This window comes from Balaenoptera musculus, chromosome 1 (assembly GCF_009873245.2).
Source record: "Balaenoptera musculus isolate JJ_BM4_2016_0621 chromosome 1, mBalMus1.pri.v3, whole genome shotgun sequence".
Classification (NCBI taxonomy): domain Eukaryota; kingdom Metazoa; phylum Chordata; class Mammalia; order Artiodactyla; family Balaenopteridae; genus Balaenoptera; species Balaenoptera musculus.
Window position 1 is genome coordinate 112,207,671 of NC_045785.1, and position 22,038 is coordinate 112,229,708.

General features: G+C 45.4%; 1 protein-coding gene across 7 annotated transcripts in view; it reads left to right on the forward strand.

The window, feature by feature from the left end:
- Positions 1-11,283, forward strand: part of IL6R (interleukin 6 receptor) — a 51,311-nt gene extending 40,028 nt beyond the window's left edge. For all 7 annotated transcript variants that reach the window (XM_036831078.1, XM_036831113.1, XM_036831089.1 and 4 more), the window contains 2 exons: positions 1,939-2,032; positions 7,402-11,283. In XM_036831078.1, the coding sequence (XP_036686973.1) occupies positions 1,939-2,032; positions 7,402-7,648 (341 nt within the window). In that variant the 3' untranslated portion in view covers positions 7,649-11,283. The remainder of the gene's footprint in view (positions 1-1,938; positions 2,033-7,401) is intronic.
- Positions 11,284-22,038: the final 10,755 nt, after the last annotated feature.

Sequence of the window (22,038 nt, forward strand, 5' to 3'; positions counted from 1 at the left end):
GAGGCATGTCCAGGAGCTGACCACTTCTCACCTCCTCCACTGCCAACACCTGGTCCAGCCACTGCTGTCTTTCCTCCTGTAGGACTTTAGGAGCTGCCTGCTGGTCTTCTGGCTTTTAGTCTTAATCCCCAGTAGACTCTTTTCCAGCCACCAGCCAGAATGATTCTTAAAACACAAATCCAAGCTCTCCTTGGCTCAATACCATCTTCTCTCCTGGAGTAAAAGCCAAAGACCTAAGAAAGGCCCTAGTCTCCATGGAGTCAGGCCCCCAATCTTTAGACCTCGCCTCCTCCTTTCTTCCTCTCACTCACTCTGCCCTCCTCACTCTTACACACATGCTCTACCTCATGGCCTTCGCGTCTGCTGCTTGCTCTACCTTGGATGCTCTTGCCCCGACCTCCACTCGGCCAGCCCCTTCATCCAGGCCTCTGCTCAAATGCCCCCTCCTCAGAGAGGCCTTTCCCCACCACCCAATCTGACAGAACCTCCTGCTGTCACTCTTCCCTTCCTGTGCTTTGTTTTCCATCATTGCCCTTGTCACTGCTGACATCATATTACATACGTATTTGTCTGTCTCCTTTGGTTAGAATGTAAGATCCAGGAAGCCAGGAGCCTTTCTGTCATCCAATTCTCTGTATCCCCAAGGCTTAGAACAAAGCCTGGCACATGATAGACACTCAATAAATATTTGTTGAATTAATGAAGGAACAAATACAAAAGGTGATGAAATATTAGTAAACAAGTCAGCCAAGCATACATGAAATGGCTGTCTCTGCCAAGAGACGTAGGACATACTAGGAGAGACCCGTCCTTGTGGTCAGTGCCCACTACCAGTTGGGACTCAAGGCAAAGCCTGCGTCCACTGGGCACTCGAAGTGATGACTGGCAGGTGACATCTTCATCAGCACTGGGTACTGTTTGGGTCGGAAGGGCCTGAATCCCAAGTCCATGAGACTGCAAGTATCTGCATTGCCAGCAGGAGAGAATGATGGTAGACAGATGTACTCTCTGTCTAGTCCAGGTCTCTCTCTGGCAGCCATGGGAAGGAGCTTTCTGTGGGAGGCTTTTTTGTTCTTTTATTCATTCAATGAAATATTGGTGAGCCTGCTTTGTTCAAGGCACCGCGCGAGCCGTTGGGAGCAGCTGGGAAGAAGACACATGTGGTCCCCGCAGGGAGCTCAGACTGGAGGTGGAGGAGTAACCAGGAAGGGCACATAGCCAGCTTGGAGCAGGGTCACTTCTCAAAGGAAATGACATCACCTCATGTGAGACTCAAAGGTCCAGGAGGGACTGGACAGCAAAGAGGTGCAGTGAAGGTGGACGAGCGTCCTGGGGGAGAAGAGGGCAGTGGGAGGAGCTCTGGGAGGAGAGGGAACATGGCATGAGGAGGATGGAATGAAGTTCATATGGCTGGGGCTTGAGTACCAAGTGGGGAGACAGGCAAGAGGTGACACCCCACTGGGGAAAACTGCACCTGAACACTTGATTTAAAGCACCTGAGCCTCCGTGACATTGCCCTCAGTGGCGCTGCCGTCCACGAGGTCCCCCAAGCCTCTGTTTCTGGCACTCCCTCTGTGCCTTGTGGGGCAGGCTGAATGCCACTAGAAAAGCCACTTTGAAAGTGAGTGGGAGTCTGTGGCTGGCCGCAGGCGCTCAGAAGCTCTGAGCTTGAGGTGTATCTCTTGCCAAGTGGTGGAGTCCTGGGGTCTGTCAGGTTGTGCTGGGGGTGACTCCTGTAGAGGTGGCTTTGGCCAGAAAACTGGCAAGCTCGTCAAGTGGCCTGTTGGTTAACGCAGAGCTGTTTCCTCCTGCAGGGGTGAGGTTCTTCTGAGGTTTTGACAGCACCTGCTGAGTGGTTTTTTTCCCTTCTTTCCTCTGCTTCCTCTTCCTCCTCCTCCTCTTCTTTCTCTTCCTTTTTTTTTTTTTTTTTTTTGCTAGTGCAAGATTCTACTTCGGTACCGCTGCCCACATTCCTGGTGGCTGGAGGAAGCCTGGCCTTCGGGACGCTCCTCTGTATCGGCATCGTCCTGAGGTGAGATGGGCCCGGGGGGTGGTCCTGTGGTGTTCTTATGTTTCTGATCTAGCTTTGCCAGGGCTAGGATGCCGGCAATGGGTTGGAGAGCCATGAGTGGATTCCAGGTATATTTTAGAGGTAGAATTGACAAGATTTGATGACAGCCTAGAAGAGAAGAATGGAGGAGAAGGAGGAGTCAAGTCTGACCCTCAAGTTTCTGGCTTAAGCAGTTGGGCAGATGGAGGGTGTCGTCCCTGAAGACTGGAAAACACTGGAGGTAGAACAACTGAGTGAAAAGCGACGATTACATGTTGGCACCACTGGGGAAACCCCAAGTGGACAAGTTTTGGAGATAATTCAGATCATTGGCAGCAGGCAGATGGTAGTTGGGGCCATGGGAGAGGATGGGGCCAACAACGTAACCTGTGGAAGACAATTGAAAAATTGTGTAGAGGAGGCGATGAGAAAGGGGCTGAGAAGGAGTGGCCTGACAGGAGAAGAAACAGGAAAACCTGGCTGTGAACACCAGAGGGAGAAGTGTGTGTTAGACACTGAAGAAACCCCTTAGGCTCTGGGATTGCAGTAAGAATATGACCCTTCCTCTCCTCCAAGAGCCACGTACTAAAAATCAGTAAAATACCACAAGAGAAGCACCACACCAGGGGTTTGTGCACAGGTAACTCTGAAGTGCCTAGCTAGACATTCTTGGGAATATTCCATGTCTCCAAATAAGCAGACCTAGTGGATCACCTTTAAATGCCCTGTCCTAGTGCCCTCGTCCGGTCATGGTGAGGAAACACCACAGGTGAGGGCTCGGTTGGCGCCCTGGTCACTGTAACGCCCATGCCCATTTCATCCGAGTCTCTCTCTCCATTCGGTCATTGGTTTTGTCATTCGTTCCCAAGCTTGCAGAGACATCACGTAACAGCGCTCCCAGTGAATGGGCAATAAAGAAAACTTCCTATGTTCATGATTTTACTGCAGGAACTGGTAATTTTGCATATGCTGAAGCCCTAAAGGAAATCAGGCTGGGCTCTGACTTTGGATGGTGGTTAATTACAATAATATAAGTAGAGGAGAAACTTCACTGTGTTTTTCCTGTCTCTTCCCTTGTGTGTAACTTGTGAGAGGTGGTCTTTGGGGGTGTTTGGGAAGGAGGGGTAAGACCTTGGCAGAGAGCTTTTCCACATGTTATAGCTCATTGAATTCTCACAATGACCCTGAAATAGCTTGCCTACCAAGGTGGTCTGGGTTGGAAGATGAGCAAGATGACAACTCAAGCTGTGTTCGGGTTGTTTTGCTTTGATTTTCCAATGAAGTAGTGAGCAAGCTGTCCAAAGGGTGTGCAGAAGATAAGGTTCCTCAAGAGTGGAGGTAACTCCTTGGAGGAGCCAAGAACTCACTGTCTTTTATACCTTTGGGTCAGAGAGGGGCCATGACAACTTTCCGAGGTCTTCCTACTGCCTTCTAAGGGATCCGTTGCCTCACCTCAGACACATATTTCTGTGTTCTCTTTCTATATCTATATCATTAGGGCTTCAAAAGGCCTTTCTCATAACCTACCACAGACCCGATAGAGTAAATGTCATGATTTCCATTTGACAGATGAGGAAATTAAAGCTGAAAGAGGTGGAGTGATTACAGCTAGTAAGGGTAAGGCCAAGATTCAAACCCAAAGCTTGTGCTTTTTGGATGGGGCCTTGCGGGTCATTTAGTCAAACTCTTTAATTTTACAAATGAGAAAACAGCCCTGAAAGGTAAGATGACTTGCCCAAGGACACACAACTTATTAATAGCAGAGACAGGCCTAGAACTTGTGTCCTGAGAGTCCCTGCCCACTGCACCAGCCTGCTGTCAGCTAAGAGGTGGGCCCAGTTGGTCCTATCAGTCCAGTGTTGGCCAGTGGCCCCGCTAACAAGCAGCGCCATCTTGGTGTGCTGTTAATCCCTAAGAGAGAAGCGTTAGGCTGGGAATTGGCCACAGCGCTCATCACAGACTTAGTCTGCTAATGTGCTGATGGTGCTTGTACACTGGCTGGTTGCTACACAACCAGAGTCCCCGAAGGCACAGTGCCTTGTGCAGAGAACATATCAGTAATTTATTTCCTAGCCTGGTGAGTTTCCATTTTCTCTCATATAAGGCAAATTTATTTGGAAAGAGGCCAGTTATTTCAAGTAATGAAAAACCCCGCTACTCCCAAAGTCCCCTGTGTCAAGACAAGAGTATAAATGTAGAGATGATGTGGGAGCCTGGGGTGCCAAAATGGTTGGGCCACTGTACCGTTGGGGTGGCCAGATTACAGTGGACAGAATGAGAGACAGGTGGAGGAAGTAAAGCCCGCCCACCTGTGACACCATCTTTTTATTTTTAGTACATTTATTTTGTGTCTCAAGCAAAGCATAGTATTTTCCTAAATATTTTTCCAGCAACATCAGTGACAATTTTTTAAAATTTAAATGTGCTATTGAAAAAGGTGTGCCATCTTCTTAAGTGGATGTTATAACTTACAGGGGCCAGTTCTCCGTACCCTACTCCCTGTGCCCCACTGCTTCTCTCTCTTTACTTTATGCTATCAGGCACTGAGAAAATAGGATTCTCATAGCAGAGAATTGCTTTTCTGCACATTTATCTACAATGGCTAACACTATTAGGTGAGGACTTCCTCTGTGTATGCCTATGATTTAAATCATTTTGTATTGAATGTATTGTCTCATTTCAATTTTTTTTCTTGGCCACACCGCGGGGCATGCGGGATCTCAGTTCTGTGCCCCCTGCAGTGGAAGCGCAGAGTCTTAACCACTGGACCGCCAGGGAGGTCCCTCATTTCAATATTTTAAAATCATACTCTCCCACTTCTATGGTTAAGGGATATTATAAGTGTTTTTTAAAAATTTCTTTTAGCTGCAGAACCTTTTCTTTAAGTAAAATATTACGAAGCCCAAGTATGTAAAATAGGTAAAAGGTGGAGGCTGAGGTGCAAATGAAGTCTGACAGCTCAGCTCTTTGTTCCTTCTACCCGCCCTGCACCCTCTCCAGCCCCCAGGCCCTGCTCAGACCCCTGCCCAGGGTGGGGCAGTGCCAAGTGTGGATATACCCCAGGCCCTGGGGTTGCAAAGGTCCCTTTGAGCTTAGTGATTTGCCAAAAAATCTCATTCACTCCTCAAAATTTTTCAAAAGAAGGAAGGCTCATCTTTCTCAGTTACCCATCCAATTGCTCTGGAAAAAAACTGAGGATAGAGACTGCTTTCCATACTGGTTAGGTAACATCAATAGAGACTTTTAAAAAATTGTGATACATGATTATTTGCTAAAAATTGGTAATTTGCTAAATACTGCCAAATAGAAAGAAGGGAGAAAAATGACACATTATGCAAAGACAGCCACTGTTAATTTTTAAAATGTAAATGTGATCGAAGTCTAACAAACATATAGGAAAGTGCAGATGTCGTAAGTGTACAGTGCCATGAATTTCCACAAAGTGAAGATACCCATGCAATTGACACCCAGATCATGAACACTTTATATTTAGATGAATTTCCTCTGAGTCTTTTTCCTCTGCATAGTTTCTTGTTTGTTTTTATGTAGCCATGATTATTCTGTCTCTACAGCTCTGAATCCTGCCTTTTAAATTTAGTATCAGTTATATAACATAAGCACTTCTTCCCATTATTACAAATTCTTTGTAAACCTCACTTTCATCACTCCTCTGTTAGGTGGCTATAATACCCAAGATCACTTAAGCAACCTCCTATTATTGGGCATTTGGGTTGTTGTTTTGGTTTTGTAAACAACACTGTGTTGAACATCTTTGTGCATAAAGCTTTTTCCATAGCTATGCTCTTTCCTGAGGGTATATTCCCAGAAGTGGAATTCTTGGGTCAGAGGGTCTAAATATTTTGAAATCCAGAGTGTAATGACTGTATCCTCAGTTCTCTCATGAGGGAGGAGGATTCCACCCAGGGACCCACCATAGCTCCAGTAAGCACCCCTGCTGTGTTCCCTTCCTGTGCAGTGCCTGAATGGCGAAGCCTAAGTCACATTCTGCAGATTGTTTATTCCATTTGGATAACAGGCTAAGAGCCAATGGCAGATTTGGAGCCAACTATCAATTATTTATCATAACAAGGACAGGAATAGCCTGTCGATATAAAAAGAAACCTAAGGAAAATCCCCAAACCTTGTTTTTGACATTGGTTTCCCCTCTTCCCTCCCAGCCCTTCCTGGAGTAGCTGACGTTTGGTAGAATTGAGGGAGACCACCTTGCTCCCACTTTGAGGTCAGTGGGCAATAAGTTAGTAGGCGACAAAGTGGGAAGCAGGAGGGGGAGATGAGCTGCCGCACACCACAGAAAGGCCCCTTCAGGGAGGAGACCTGATTGTACCTTTGAAGATTGCTATCACGATCTCATCTTTCTTTGGGCTGTCAAGTGACTTTTCTCAGTTACTGAGCCCTGGCTTTGGGCCCAGAATGGAGCAGGGTGAACGAAGCTGTGATCAGAGAGATGTCTATCTCCTTCCTGTTTAACATTGACTTTCCTGTCAGATGAGTCACTTGTGCCCAAGTGGTGCCCACGGCCGAGTCTGTGAGAACGTGCCAGCATGGTGTGAGGGGACCCAGAGGTGTAGGGAGAATTGGGGACGCCGGGAATATTGGAAGCAAGAGGAGCAGGAGGGCTGCTGAGGGAGCAGTACAGCCTTTTCCCTGCCATTAAAGGCAGCTGCCAATTCTCCACCTCTGGCCAGTGTTAATTTGACTGAGGGGCCCCTCTGGGCAGCCTCTGGAGCAGGACAAACTAAATTCTCGGTGCTATAAAGGGGTACTCAAAGCCACACTCTCAAAGCCTCAGTTTCCCCATTGGTAAACTGGACCCACAACACACACCTATTCTCTTGGGGTATTTTTTAAATTAATTAATTAATTAATTAATTAATTTTTGGCTGCATTGGTCTTCGTTGCCATGCGCGGGCTTTCTCTAGTTGCAGCAAGCGGGGACTACTCTTTGTTGCGGAGCACGGGCTCTAGGCGCATGGACTTCAGTAGTTGTGGCGTGTGGGCTCAGTAGTTGTGGCGCACAGGCTTAGTTGCTCCACGGCATGTGGGATCTTCCTGGACCAGGGCTTGAACCCGTGTCCCCTGCATTGGCAGGCGGATTCTTAACCACTGCGCCACCAGGGAAGCCCTCTTGGGGTATTTTTGATGACTCTTCAGAGGATTGTGTAACTCCTGGTAACAATAAACAGCCAATGAATAAATAGTTATCACTTCTTGGAGCTGAAACCCAGGAGTGCCAGGCCACTAGGGCAGCCAGCTGTTGGTGTTTTTCTCGCGGGTTTATCACAGAGGGAACTCAACATTTGCGTGGTTTGTCTTTGTGTGTCTGTGTGAAGGTTCAAGAAGACGGGGAAGCTGCAGGCTCTGAAAGAAAGCAAGACGAGCGTGCACCCACCGTATTCTTTGGGACAGCTGGTCCCTGAGAGGCCCAAGCCCACCCCAGTGCTCGTCCCCCTCATCTCCCCGCCGGTGTCCCCCAGCAGCCTTGGGTCTGACAACACCTCGAGGACTAGCCGACCAGATGCCAGTGGCCCTCAGAGCCCTTATGACATCAGCAACAGAGACTACTTCTTCCCCAGATAGCTGGCTGGCCGGGCGGCACCTGGCAGCCTGAAGTGTCAGGCCCCCTGGACTATGTGGAAGCTGAAGCAGAAACTGGCTTAGCAATAGATGCCCCTCACTGCCACGCCAGCTCATCTCAGGTACTCGGGGCCTCTGGCTTCACCTTTACAGGAGGGCCTCGCAGAAAGTTCTGTGCTGGGTGAAAAAAAGGTTTGCTGCATCTGTTCAGAAGGAAGAGGTGGTTGAGTTTTTGAACCACTCTTCCCCAAATGCCCTGCTTCCGGGGGTTAGAGTGAACTCAGGCCCCCGTGAAGAGAGGGGTGTCAGGACTCTACCGGACACTCAGGTGGGCAGAGCCGGGTGGCTGCACAGGCCTCAGACTCCCCCCGGGCTTGGTGTGGACAAGTTGCTGGCCGCCCGCGCACCCCGACCCACCTCCAGGAGCTGCACCCTCAGGCGGGTGGGATGAATTTCCAGCCAAAGACTCCCCGAGTCGCTTATCTCTTGGCCCACCGCACAGTTTCACCTTCTAGCTTCTTGAAACCCAAGTGCCTTCGCAATTCAGTTTTACTAGGCCTGAGATTGGCTTTTCTTAAACCACCGAGGCTGGGGGAAAGTCTCACCTGCTTTTCTTCACTGAACAGCTGAGAGGGGGGTGATAGTATCTCAGGGCCTGATGGTTTGAAATGGAATTATAATTAGTTCCTCATTAGCATTTTTCTAAATGTGAATGATCGTCCTAGGCACTTGCTGAATCCAGAAGCAACTGCACTGGCTCGATTTCCCTTTTTGGATCCCAGGACTTCAGGAAAGAAGCCGAGGGGGAGCGGTGGGGACAGGGTCTCCATGCTTGTTTGTCGTAGCATTGCTACCGGGACGGCGGCCTCTGCAAACCACCATTCTCCATCCTCCCCCTCCCCTGGCCCTCCAAAATGAGAACTGGCATTAGGGAGGGCTTCTGCCAGTGGTGAAATCAAAGCTGCCTTATTCCAGCTTTGTTTATTTTGGTTTCAGCTGAGCCTGAGTAACCAGGGAAGATAATATTTATGTGAAAAGACAAAAGAACCTGGCAAGAATGGATTTTAATTTGGTTTTTAAAAAACTGCTGACTATTTTATCTTCAGAGAGTGGAAGATGCAGTATTAGCTGAGTGTCAGTATAGAAATAATGGGGGAAAAGCACAATAGCTTTGTTTAGCACAAAACTGAGTCAAGTGGAAAAGGAGGAGAAAAGGAGATTTTGCCCTATTAGAGAAGAGACTCTGGTTTCATTCTAAATTTTGTTTTTGCCTTAAAAAGTGAAAAAAAAAAGTCTGCCTCTTCTCTAATTGAGCGGAAAAGCAGCTTGTTACTACTCCCCCAGGCGGCTGAGAAGGAAACGGTGTCCAGCTCCGTGTCACAGTGCTGGGAAGCAAGCCTCCCACGATTACCCAGCAGGTCAGCTGAAAATCCCCACCCCTGAAAGCCACGAGCCCTTGGGTATCAGAGGAGGTTCATTAAAAAAAAAAATCCCTAAACTTGGTGCCTTCCTCTCTTCAGTTAGTTCCTTGAATGTGATTCAGTTCAGCTAGTATTGAAGCACCGAGTAAATGTCTAGCCGTGACACTGCACTAACCACTTCAGTTCACTTTTCTGTCTGGGCTTTGAAAATTCAGTGATGTTAGTGGTTACCCAAACAAGCACCCTCAAGTATTCTGGGAGGTCCCAGAATGAAGCTGTGATTAAAATCAGTCGTGTAACCACCACTAAAAATTTACCAGACCACAAAACTTTTCTAATAGTCTCCCCTTTTAGAAAAATAACCACCAGCACCAGATAGGTGGGGAAAGGATAGAAATGACCATGTTTTATTTACCGTTTGCCAGGTTCAGACTGTTATGATGTTGGACTACGCAGTGATTTTCATTGCTGGCTTTGGCTGTAAATTTCAGGCCCTGTTGCTGCTTTTGGCAGCTAATCTTAACTTGACAAAAGTGAGGCAGGTGGTTTTGTTTTGTTTTGTTTTTCTCTAAATTTCCCTTGACTGAGAACAGCAAAAATGCTGTTAAAGGGAAATATAAGAAATGAGAATCTGCATGAGATAGGGTGATTCTGTGCCCACGGTTCTTTAACTCTTGACAAAGTTTTACCCACGTGTAATATTACCAGAGCCAGGCAGAGCGGTGCTAGTGGAAGATGTGAAATCCAGATAGCTCATGATTGCTGAGAGCTAGGCAGCTTTGATCTCCATATTGTTATTGCTTTCATTATTATTGGAACGGAACTGCATTTTTTTTTTTTAATTGAAGAGGGTTTTTTTCCCTTTATTTTTTTATAAGCTAGTATAGACGAAGGAAAAATATTTGTCTTCTCTGGGTTGTAGGCCTTGCTCAGTGCACACAGGTATACACCCTAAGCTTTCTCTGTCCTTGAATCTGTGGTCAGTGAATGTGTGTTTCAATCCATAGGTCATTCTTACCTGTGTTTCTGCAGCACACGTGCTGCCTTTTATCCTCAAGTAGTAGTGATGCTACTCACCTAATAACTGTAGCAATCTGCTACACAGCCAGATGTGAAATGTTAGCACAGCGACAATTTTTGTTGAAGATGGGCAACTTATCCTGCTGGGTGGGAAAAGTTGAAAATATGCTAGATCAAGGTCTCAATTAAAGTGGTCATTAATTTTTGTAGCATTAATGAAAAAAAAAAAGAGGTCGAGGAGGTAGCATTGAATGCGTCTACAAAGCCCTTGGTGACTCTGAGAGCTCTTTGCCCTGATGGACGCTTGCCCTTGCAGTTCGTTGGCTAGGCTCTTGGCTCACCCCGTGTGTCCGCCATTTCCCAGCTGCCCCCAAGGGAAGGAAACACCATTAACAAGGGGTGGAATCTGATGCTGGAATGGATGGGGAGCCCACCTGGTGGTGAACAGAGCTGAGCAGGGCAGGCTGGGAGTGGTCGTGGTTTGTGGGTTTCCTGCAGAATGTTCAGGAATGCCTTGCCTGGCTGCTTTGGTGCTGAGCTATATCGCTTCATCAAAGGCACTTAAGATTGACCCAGTCGGGGAGGAGTTGGTGAGAAATTTATCTTAATTTGGAGAAGCAGGGGCAACTGGTGGTCCTTGGGAGCATGAGCCTGGATCCCAGCCTTCCATGCAGCAGTTGGCAGTGGGGCCGTTGCTGAAAGGGAGCCCAGCTGGCTCAGCTTCTGTGCCAGACACTCCTGCGCATCCCCGAAAGGTCCTTCCAGCATCGTGTCCTTGGTGTAGCCTGGCCCCAGCGCCAGTGAGTTTCTATGGCAACCTTAATGATTATTAAGGAACATTGTCAGTTGTATGAACATATGCTCAAATGCAGATCTACTTCAGAAGGAAAGGATTGGAACAGCATGTAGCAAGGCTGTTCATTAACAGAGAAACCATATTTGGATGGAGATCACACATCCGTTAAATAGAATACCTCAACTTTACATTGTTTTTTTTTTCTGGAGAGAAATAATAGTTTTAAGTTTTTGTTTTTATTTTTTTACTTAATTACCTGAAAGCAAATACCAAAGGCTGATGATGTCTGTATATGGGGCAAAGGGTCAGTATGATGTCTTTCAATGTTTTCTCTTTTTACTAGCTACTTTGCATTTAAAGTGAAAATTGTAAATGTTTGAAATAAATAAGTTCTAAAACTATGCTTGAGAGGTAATTATGCTTTGGCACCTGGGTCATTTCAAGGAAAGACTTGAATGATTATGGGGGAAAGGGGTAAGGAAAGATGGGTTTAAAGTTAAGGAGGACCATTTTGGGGTGAGCTTCTCCTTAATGCAGGCTTAAATTACCTCTGGGAAAAAAATCAGGTAAGTTTAAGAAATAAGTAGCAATTTCTCAAAGACTTTAATGATGAAAGTATTTCCCCAAATGAGCCCTGGGCTTTCTGGAAGGGGCGTGGTTGCTTCTGCCATGTTTACATCATTATCAGGTGATGGACCTGTGGGGAAGGAAAAGGAAGGGCCATTATTCATCAGAAGACTGTTTATTGGACAGGGGGGTGTTAACGGAATCACAAAGGCAACCTTGTACTTCTTGATCATCAGATAGGCTGCATCTGTCCCCTGTTGAAAAGGGTCCTCAATAGGAAAAACTTGGGACACAGCCATCCCATATCTTCCAAACAGAGGAAAGTCATCGTGTGGATGCTCTGTGGATAAGAGTTGCTGTGTAAACAGTTCAGGGCTGGGGAGGAGGAAACTGCATGGAAACCTGGAAATTGTGTAACTCAGACCAAAAGCTGAAGTGTGAGGCCCTGCTGTGTGACACCACCCCACACCCGGCCGCCTGGGCAATCAGAGGAAAGCCTCACGACCACACCTACAGAGCCCATCGACTCCTTGAGGATGCCACCGTCTCTTTTGAGGTTGGTCCCTGTCTTGCAGAAAGCGACACAGGAAACAGATGTCCCTATGGTGGCTTGGCTGTGTAGGCCCCACGGAGGGTGCAGGAGTGGGCGTAAGGGGCAGGAACTGGAAGAGGGTGCGTCCCTCTTCTCCATGGTGTCACTGTTAGGATGACATGCTTACGATGCTCTTTCCAGAAGAATTGGGGGGAGCAGGTGGTGAATCTTGTAGAGGATGGCAAGGAACACTCAATTCCTGGAACAGCCACTAAGGAAAGCGTTTTCCTTATTTATTAATGCATAAGGAGACCAAACCTTTCTCCATGTCTGTGAGAAGCACAGGCCAGAGGCAGGGAACTGTGTGCCTTCCTGCAGTAGCAGAAGTGTGCCGTTGAAGGGCCTTACACTGGTCCATGCAGTGTTCAAGGGCTGGGCTGGGGGCACAGCAGCCCCTCCGGCAGAGTGGTGACCAGGTGGGCTGCCTGAGTGGCCTGTCGCTTAAACAATCCTGAGCATGAGAGCGAGCCCTGCACTATCCTTCAAACACTGACCAACCCCTCCTTTCTCTGTGAAAGTTCTGTCTTCTTGCTGATGTGTGTTACTTAAAAACAACAGAACAACCTTAGCCACGTTTTATTTCATACCAGCAGTTTTCGGTGACCATCCAAAACATGAATACAATGAAGTTTTTCAGTAAAATCCGGAAACACTCATACTATGGGAATATGCAATATTCAGTTAGGATATTTCTACTAAGGTAACTTCAAATTGCTTAGTAAAGCTGCCCAATGTCCACAAAGAAAATAGCCTACTATTTTCTTTTTTTTAAAATTTATTTTATTGAAGTATAGTTGATTTACAACGTTGTGTTAATTTCTGCTGTACAGCAAAGTGATTCAGTTATACATATATACATTCTTTTTCATATTCTTTTCCATTGTGGGTTATCACAGGGCATTGAATACAGCTCCCTGTGCTATACAGTAGGACCTTGTTGTTTATCCATTCTATATAGTTTGCATCTGGGAATTCCCTGGCGGTCCAGTGGTTAGGACTTGGTGCTTTCACTGCCGTGGGCCCAGGTTCGATCCCTGGTTGGGGAACTAAGATCTGACAAGCCATGCTGCATGGCCAAAAAAAAAAAAAAAAAAGTTTGCATCTGCTTATCCCAAACTCCCAATCCTTCCCTCCCCCACCCCTACCCCCTTGGCAACCACAAGTCCATTTTAATATTTCATTATGATTTTTTAAAGAATGAAATTTATTGGGAGGACAGTTGAATTCTATTTTGGTTTTTAAATGCACGTGCTGCACACTGAGGGTTTTGCAATGACGAATGGTGTAAGTGGGACATTCTGGAGCCTGTGCCCAACCATAGACGAAGAGAGGAGGGAAAGGTGGAGGAGGCAGGCGTGGGCACACCCGCTTGTGTGGGCAGCATGTTTGCCCTGCAGAGGGCAGGTATACACGGGTGTACACTGGAGTCACCACAACCAAGCAGGGATTCCAGGTCAGTCTGATGTGGACTGAGATGGTTCTGAAGAAGGTGGTGGTGATGGACCCCGAGGATGACTGTGGACCGTGATTGTTTCTATGATGAGGTGGGTGCTCTGGGGCCTCGGACTTCAGGCCTTGGCGAACTTCAGTGGATCATGTCCATGGCTGGGTCCAGGGATTAGAAGAAGCCCAGGCTCCACCCCCAGACCCTCTGAATCACAAAAGTGGGTGTCTGTTGACATGAGTGTAAGGTCCTCGGTTTCTCCTACTGTGCAGCCAGCTCTGAGGGTCTCTGTGCTGGAGACCACAGGGCAGGAGGTGAGATTCTATAGCAACATGTTACTGTGGGTAGTAATTGGGTAACAAAATCTGTGGACAGAAAAGAGCTACACCACCGGCCCTACTGGTTACCTAGAAGGCCACCATCCCCTTTTGGTCAAGATGGTCTATTAAAATTAGCTAATAGGGTTTCCCTGGTGGTGCAGTGGTGGAGAATCTGCCTGCTAATGCAGGGGACACGGGTTTGAGCCCTGGTCTGGGAAGATCCCGCATGCCGCAGAGCAACTAGGCCCGTGAGCCACAACTACTGAGCCTGCACGTCTGGAGCCTGTGCTCCGCAACAAGAGAGGCCACGATAGTGAGAGGCCCGCGCACCGCGATGAAGAGTGGCCCCCGCTTGCCGCAACTAGAGAAAGCCCTCGCACAGAAACGAAGACCTAACACAGCCAAAAAAAATAATAATAATAAATAAATAATAATTTTTAAAAAAAGTTAACAAGAATTTAGAAAAAAAAATTAGCTAATAATAACGACAACCGTTTATGGACCCTCCACCATGTGTTGACAAACAGGATATTCTTTCTCATAATGGCACTGCAAGGAAAGTGTTTTCACCTGTTTACAAGTGAGGTCACAGAGGCTCATATTGGTGAAGATAGTGATCTAAGACACCTGAGCTAAGAGGCTGAACTAGACCTCAAACCTATGTCTGCCTGACTCCAAGGCCGGTGCTCTGTGTCCTTGCTGTGTGGCCCCTCAGCCCCTGGTGACAACGAAGATGGGCCTATCTTTCCAACCCCTTTTCCAGGCCAGGTGCCCTCACCCTGTGCTGGGTGGGGCCTGGCCCACTCACCCCTGAGGGGAGATGGACCTGGATTCCTCATTTGGTTTATCACACCTGTCAGTGTGGAAGCTGAGACCCTGGGAGTCTGAGCCACACGCTGGTGGCCTCAGCGTGTCCCTGAGGCCACCAGACCCCAGCGCTGCTCACATAATAGGCAGCCACAGAGAAGATGGGCCACAAAAGGGAGGGGCAGCAAGCAGCTCCTTACAGTTAATGATCCTTGATCAGAAACCAAACCAAACCACTTCCCCTCCTCTGTATCAGCCCTGTATCTATTCCTCTGAACTCTGTGTTCTGTTGCTTCCTTGGTGTAAACTTTAATGAACTTCCTTGAAATCCCCTAACTGTGCTTTTTTTTTATGGCGTGGGAATCTTTTTCTGTCCACTGCCTCTGAAAGGGTGAATGATCACCACACTAAGAGATGGTTCTCTCTGGGCCATGAGATCCATTCAACCACCACGCCGGCTGCAGGGACATAAGAGGAATCAATCCCTCCCCCAAGTGTCAGTCCACCCACTGAGCCACACAATTAAGGTGAAAACGCTCTCCCTGGGAGCAAGCAAGACCAGACTAATCTGGTCTAGGGAGTCGGGGAAGGAAGGGATAGGGAGAGTGAAGACGGAGGAGGAGGGTTCCGAGTGAAGGGGGCGGCCCAGGGAGGCTGCTGGTGCAGGGCCTGGGGCTGGGGGGGAGGCCTGCCTTGGACATGCTCTGTGGTGAGCAATTTTTTGGTATTCTAAGAGCATTAGGGAGCTGCTTGAAGACCAGATTTGCACCTTCTTTTGTCTTTTATGCATATTAAAAATTTTTTCATGAGCCTGTATGTTTTTACAACTAGAGTAAGCTTTTCACTAACTAACTATAATCCCTCTGTTTTGGGATAGTTCAGCCAGGCTGTACTGCCTATGAAAAATTATTAAAAAGTGCAAGATGGGACTTCCCTGGTGGCAAGGAATCCGGTTAAGAATTCTCCTGCCGGGGCTTCCCTGGTAGCTCAGTGGTTAAGAATCCGCCTGCCAATGCAGGGGACACGGGTTCGAGCCCTGGTCCAGGAAGATCCCACGTGCCACGGAGCAACTAAGCCCGTGTGCCACAACTACTGAGCCTGCGGTCTAGAGCCCTGAGCCGCAACTACTGAGCCCACATGCCACAACTACTGAGCCTGCGCTCTAGAGCCTGCGAGCAGCAACTACTGAGCCCACATGCCACAACTACTGAAGCCTGTGTGCCTAGAGCCCGTGCTCCGCAACGAGAGAAGCCACCGCAATGAGAAGGCTGCGCACCGCAGCGAAGAGTAGCCCCGGTTCACCGCAACTAGAGAAAACCCACGCGCAGCAACAAAGATGCAATGCAGCCAAAAATAAATAAATAAATAAAATAAATTTTAAAAAATGCTTAAAAAAATACTATATTGCTAAACAGTGCTAACCAGTGTCTGAGCCTTCAGTGAGTTGCACATAATCTTTGCTGGTGGAGAGTCTTGGCTCATTGTTGATGGTGCTGACTGATCAGGTGGTGGCTGCTGAAGGTCGGGATGGGGGTGGCAATTTCTTAAAATAAGACAACAATGAAGTTTGCTGCATGGATTGACTCTTCCTATCATGAATGATTTCTCTGTAGCCTGCAGTGCTGTTTGATAGCATTTTACCCACAATAGACCTTCTTTCGAAACTGGAGTCAATCTTCTCAAACCCTGCTGTTGGTTTATCAACTAAGTTTATGCAATAGTCCAAATCCTCTGTTGTCATTTCAACAACTGTCACAGTTTCTTCACCAGGAGTAGAAGAAACATCTACATCTCTGCTCATCCATAAGAAGCAACTCCTCATCCATTAAAGTTTTATCATGAGATTATAGTAATTCAGTCATATATTCAGGCTCCACTTCCAATTCTAGTTCTCTTGTTATTTCCACCACACCTGCAGTTACTTCCTCCACTGAAGTCTTGAGCCCTTCCAAGTCATCCCTGAGGGTTCCAATCAACTTCTCCCAAACACCTGTTAATGTTGATATTTTGATCTCTTCCCATGAACCACAAATGTTCTTAATGGCAACCAGAATGGCAAATCCTTTCCAGAAGGTTTTCAATTTCCTTTGCCCAGATCCATCAGAGGAATCACTATCTACAACAGCTAGAGCCTTATGAAATGTATTTCTTAAAGACTAAGACTTGAAAGTTGAAATTACTCCTTGATCCATGGGCTGCAGGGTGGATGTTGTGCTAGCGGGCATGAAAACAACGTTAATCTCGTTGTACATCTCCATCAGAGCTCTTGGGTGACCAGGTTCATTGTCAATGAGCAGTAATATTTTGAAAGGAATCTTTTCTCCTGAGCAGTAGGTCTCAACAGTGGGCTTAAAATATTCAGTAAAACATATTGTAAACAGAGGTGCTGTCATCCCGGCTTTGTTGTTCCATTGATAGAGCACAGGCACAGTTGATTTAGCATAATTCTTAAGGGCCCTAGGGTTTTTGGAATGGTAAATGAGCATCAGCTTCAAGTCACCAGGTGCATTAGCCCCTAACAAGAGTCAGCCTGTCCTTTGAAGCTCTGAAGCCAGGCATTGACTACTCCTCTCTAGCTATGGAAGTCCTAGATGGCATCTTCTTCCAATAGAAGGCTGTTTTGTCTACACTGAAAATCTGTTGTTTAGTGTAGCCACCTTCATTAATGATCTTTGCTGGATCTTCTGGATAACTTGCTGTAGCTTCTACTTCAGCACTTGCTGCTTCACCTTGTACTTTGATGTTATAGAGATGGCTTCTTTCCTTAAACCTCATGCACCAACCTCTGCTAGCTTCAAACTTTTATTTTGCAGCTTCTTCACATCTCTCAGCCTTCATAGAACTGAAGAGAGTTAGGGCCTTGCTCTGGATTAGACTTTGGCTTATGGGAATGTTGTGGCTGGTTTGACCTTCTATCCAGACCACTCAAACTTTCTCCATGTCAGCAATAAGGCTGTTCTGCTTTCTTATCATTCTTGTGTTCACTGGAGTAGCACTTTTAATTTCCTTCAAGAACTTTTCCTTTGCATTCACAACTTGGCTAAAACTTTTTGGTGCAAGAGGCCTAGATTTCAGCCTGTCTTGGCTTTAGGTGTGCCTTCCTCACTAAGCTTAATCATTTCTAGCTTTTGACTTAAAGTGAGAGACTCTTCCTTTCACTTGAACACTTAGAGGTCATTGTAGGGTTACCAATAGGCCTAATTTCAATATTGCTGTGTCTCAGGGAATTGGGACGCCCGAGCAGGGGATGGGGGAAATGGCTAGCCAGTGGAGCAGTTAGAACACACACAATATTTATTGATTAAGCCCATCATCTTATATGGGCATGGTTCATGGTGCCCCAAAACAATTACAAGAGTAACATCAAACATTACTGATCACAGATCACCATCACAAATACAATAATGATGAACAAGTTTGAAATACTATGAGAATTACCAAAATGTGACACAGAGACAGGTGAGAGGATGTTGTTGGAAAAATGACACCAATAGACTTGCTCGATGCAAGGTTGCCATAAACCTTCAACTTGTAAAAATCGCAGTATCTATGAAGTGCATTGAAGTGCAATAATACGAGGTATGCCTGTCTAGGTACAGCAATTAAGAGCCACTCCAGAATTAGACCTGTGCTGCAATCTGGGCTACCACTTACTATGTGACTGACCCAGTGTCTATCTGAAAAATGAGGCTACCTGGTTCACTGAGTTTTGGAGGATTAAAGCAAGATAATGTAGCATGAAAAGCATTTGTTTAGGAGCACACCTGGTGTGTAGCCAAGAGTCTATTCTCATTACTTACATCTTGGCCTTTCACAGGGTCAAAATCCAACACTCAACAAACCCTGGACTCTTGTAAACGTGTTCAACCTGAATTCTGAAAACAATTACTCAATTGCTCTGGTGATGTTGGGGAGGTGAATATTTCTCAATGCAAACTTCCTTTTCTGTTAACACAGATGGGAAAAAACAATAAGCACTTGTACCACTGGGTGGCAGTTTATATAAATGTTCAATGGAAATTAAGACTTTGATAGCGAAAGACTCAACACTATAGCCTTCTTCTAGAAACTCGAATTTATTTGTGCGTTTCTAAACAGTTGCCTCCCGTGGTGGTTCTCAGCCCTGGCTGGGTATCAAAATCACCTGGTAGAGGTTTTTTTTTTTTTAAGTTTTAATTTATTGATTGATTGATTGCTTGATTGCTATGTTGGGTCTTCGTTTCTGTGCGAGGGCTTTCTCTAGTTGCGGCAAGCGGGGGCCACTCTTCATCGCAGCGCGCGGGCCTCTCACTATCGTGGCCTCTCTTGTTGCGGAGCACAGGCTCCAGACGCGTAGGCTCAGTAGTTGTGGCTCACGGGTCTAGTTGCTCCGCGGCAGGTGGGATCTTCCCAGACCAGGGCGCGAACCCGTGTCCCCTGCATTAGCAGGCAGATTCTCAACCACTGCGCCACCAGGGAAGCCCCTGGTAGAGGTTTAAAAAACTTAGGATTCATCACAGATTGCAGCATCACATCCCATGGATGGGCTGGGGGCATCTGTATGAATAACAAACAAGGGTAAAAACAAAAGCAAAGCCACAACTCTGATGCCTAGTCAGGGACAAGGACAAATGTAACAACCGCCTACTCAGGAAGAAGACGGCCGAGGAAACGGAAGAGGAGAGCTTCAGTGTGGTCCTGTTTTATTTGGGAAGGAAAACGTAACAGGAGGGCTCTAAAGGTGAACTCAGAAAAAAAAAAATTAAGGTCATGTCTGCTGGTTATGTTCAGTTGTGGTTTGTTTACACATTTCATCAACGGTGATTGCAAATGAAACTTTTGACCCTCTCTGCTATAGCAGAAAAGTGTTTTTTATGAAGGGAGGTGATTCTCAAAACTAATTGACTCAAGCAGAAACACTGGTTTTCCTGGAGTAATGTTTATTTAAAGTTACATTTCAGAGTAAACCAGTCTTCAGGAGGGCATGCAGCTTATACTGGCTGCTGCAATACATCCAGAAATTTTTATAGAATCTTTCTGATATAATATAAATTACTAAAGCACTACCGATAGGCACCTGTATTACATACAATCTTCAGATATTTTCAAAAGTTAAAACTATGTATTAGTTGATACTTAAAATGTTAAGGCCCCCTGACAAGATAACTGAATGGGTAAGAAGGTGACAAAATGAGATGCCTGTCTCAATGATCTGTTGCCAGCATATTCATTAAAATTTCAGATTCTAAACGACATGATCCAGCCGTAGTCCAGAGGCCTCGTGACGATGGTTGTATGAGGTTGCAAATCACCCTTTCCGCAGGAAAGGGCAGATTTCAAGATGGCAACTGCTGTGTCATCATTTTCTTGCTAAGGATTGTATCAGAAATCCTTCAGAAAACCCTGCCCTAAATGCGCTTTGTTTTCCCACTGCAGTTTTCTTTTTCTCCATTAGATGGCAGTAACACACCACCGTTTTCTTTCTATAGGGTCAGAAATTCAGGAGAATAAATTAAGGTTCACTGCAGGCCAAGTTTCTCTAAGTCCAAGTTAATGGGGGTACAAAAAATTGGAGACAACAATAAAGAAGAGTGATTCTAAAGAGATCATAAGGCCAAAATAGTGCTGGTTACAGAAAATAAGAAAGAGACAACGAATGAATGAGACATGTGTGAGAAAGGTATCAAATAAATTCTGCTAAATATTAAAAGGATGAGGAGAGAAGGGAAATGAAATATCCCCCCCAGACTGAAGGAAAAATGAGCCATTAACCTTTGACTATAAAAGGACATTTTAATAGAATAGAAAGGCTACTCTCATTTAAAAAGCAACCTGAAGAACGTCTCAAATGCTCAGTTGTTCTTCTGAATTAAGTATTAAGATTTATTCACTAACAGTGGCCATTAACAGACTAATGACGTAGTCAAATGACCCAATTAATAAATTAGGATTATTTTCCTACCTATCTCAAGATCTTCTGGCTGTCCCTATGGATTATCTGCCCACCTCCCCGTCCTCTGGCAGAGGCCAATAAATGAGTAACAATTCGGCAAAGCATGGAAACTTTGAACAGATAAGAATAAAGGCTCTTTTTATATATGATTCTTAAGAAAGTACTTTGGATAACTAAAAAGGACACTTCCATCCTCAGAACACAACAGGCATATCAGCATTTACCTTTTTGTACATATATTACCATTTCTCCACTATTTTATTCCTACTTATTTAAATGCACCAACTCCAGTGGTTGAAATCCATCCTGATAAAACAGCTATGGTAGCAAAATAAATAGAAGTGTCCCTTTACCCTCTGTTCTTATAGGCCTGAAATGAGCCAATGAAATAAACTCATAACCTGGAACAGAGCATTTTTTTAAAAGGAGGTGTGATAAAGGGGAAGGAACAGTTGTAGGCAGCTCCATGGATGCTAAAATTCAAGGCAAATGAGTACAAATTTGCTAGAAGACATTATTCTCTCCAGAAAGAATCAGAAAATATTCTGGGAGACTGAATGAATTCAAAAGAAGTATGACTACAGGAAAATACTTGTATCAAGACAAAATGACAAAAAGCACAAGCATTCAGAGCTCAGAGAGGAGACGTGTCAAGAGGGCTTCAGATCAGCTGGCCCTGGAGGCTTAACAAGGAAGCCATTAGGGAAACCCTGCTGGGCCTAATTGTTTTTAGAACATATGGTACTTTGTGCCACCACCCAGCTGTGAATTCCCTGGCTTTTGTCAGCTTGTGTCACAACCTTAAGAAGAAAATAGTAGCTTACCCCCCTTCTACGAATTTACTATATTTCTTCTTCTTATAACCTCCTGTACAATTGTGAAGGAACTGGACTATATATAAACTCCACATCTCCACTTTTAATTACATAAAGAAAACAGCATGACTGTCACAGAAAAACAATATAGAGAAAGCACAATACTGAGCCTATGATAGAAGCTCAATAAATACTTAATGTATCAGGTCTGCTTTCAAAATGTTATTTCATTATTACATTCATCACAGTTGCTGGGTATGGGCCAAAAATCATTTAGTGCACGAAGAAAAATTTTACAAAGCTTTCAGCATTTATTAAAATTAGGGTAACTGCTGTATTTCCTTTGTAGAATAAGTTTAAGTAAAAAATAAGGTTTCATTTCTAGAATGTTGAACTGAAAATAAGTTTAACAGAATGAATTATTTGTATATGGAAGATAATAAATATTTGTTTAATGGAATTGGAACTACAAATGCTAAAAATTAAAAAAAAAATCTCGTACTAAAGATATAGTACGTAAACCAATACATTAAAAAATTCTATCAGTACTTAAAAAACAGAACATTCTTGACTAATAAAATCTTTGACATCCAGTGAGGAAAAGTTCCTTTCAAATTTTTAAAAACAAAGATCACACGACTCTTTGGCTACAATCTTAACTGAATAAAGAAGCGAGTAT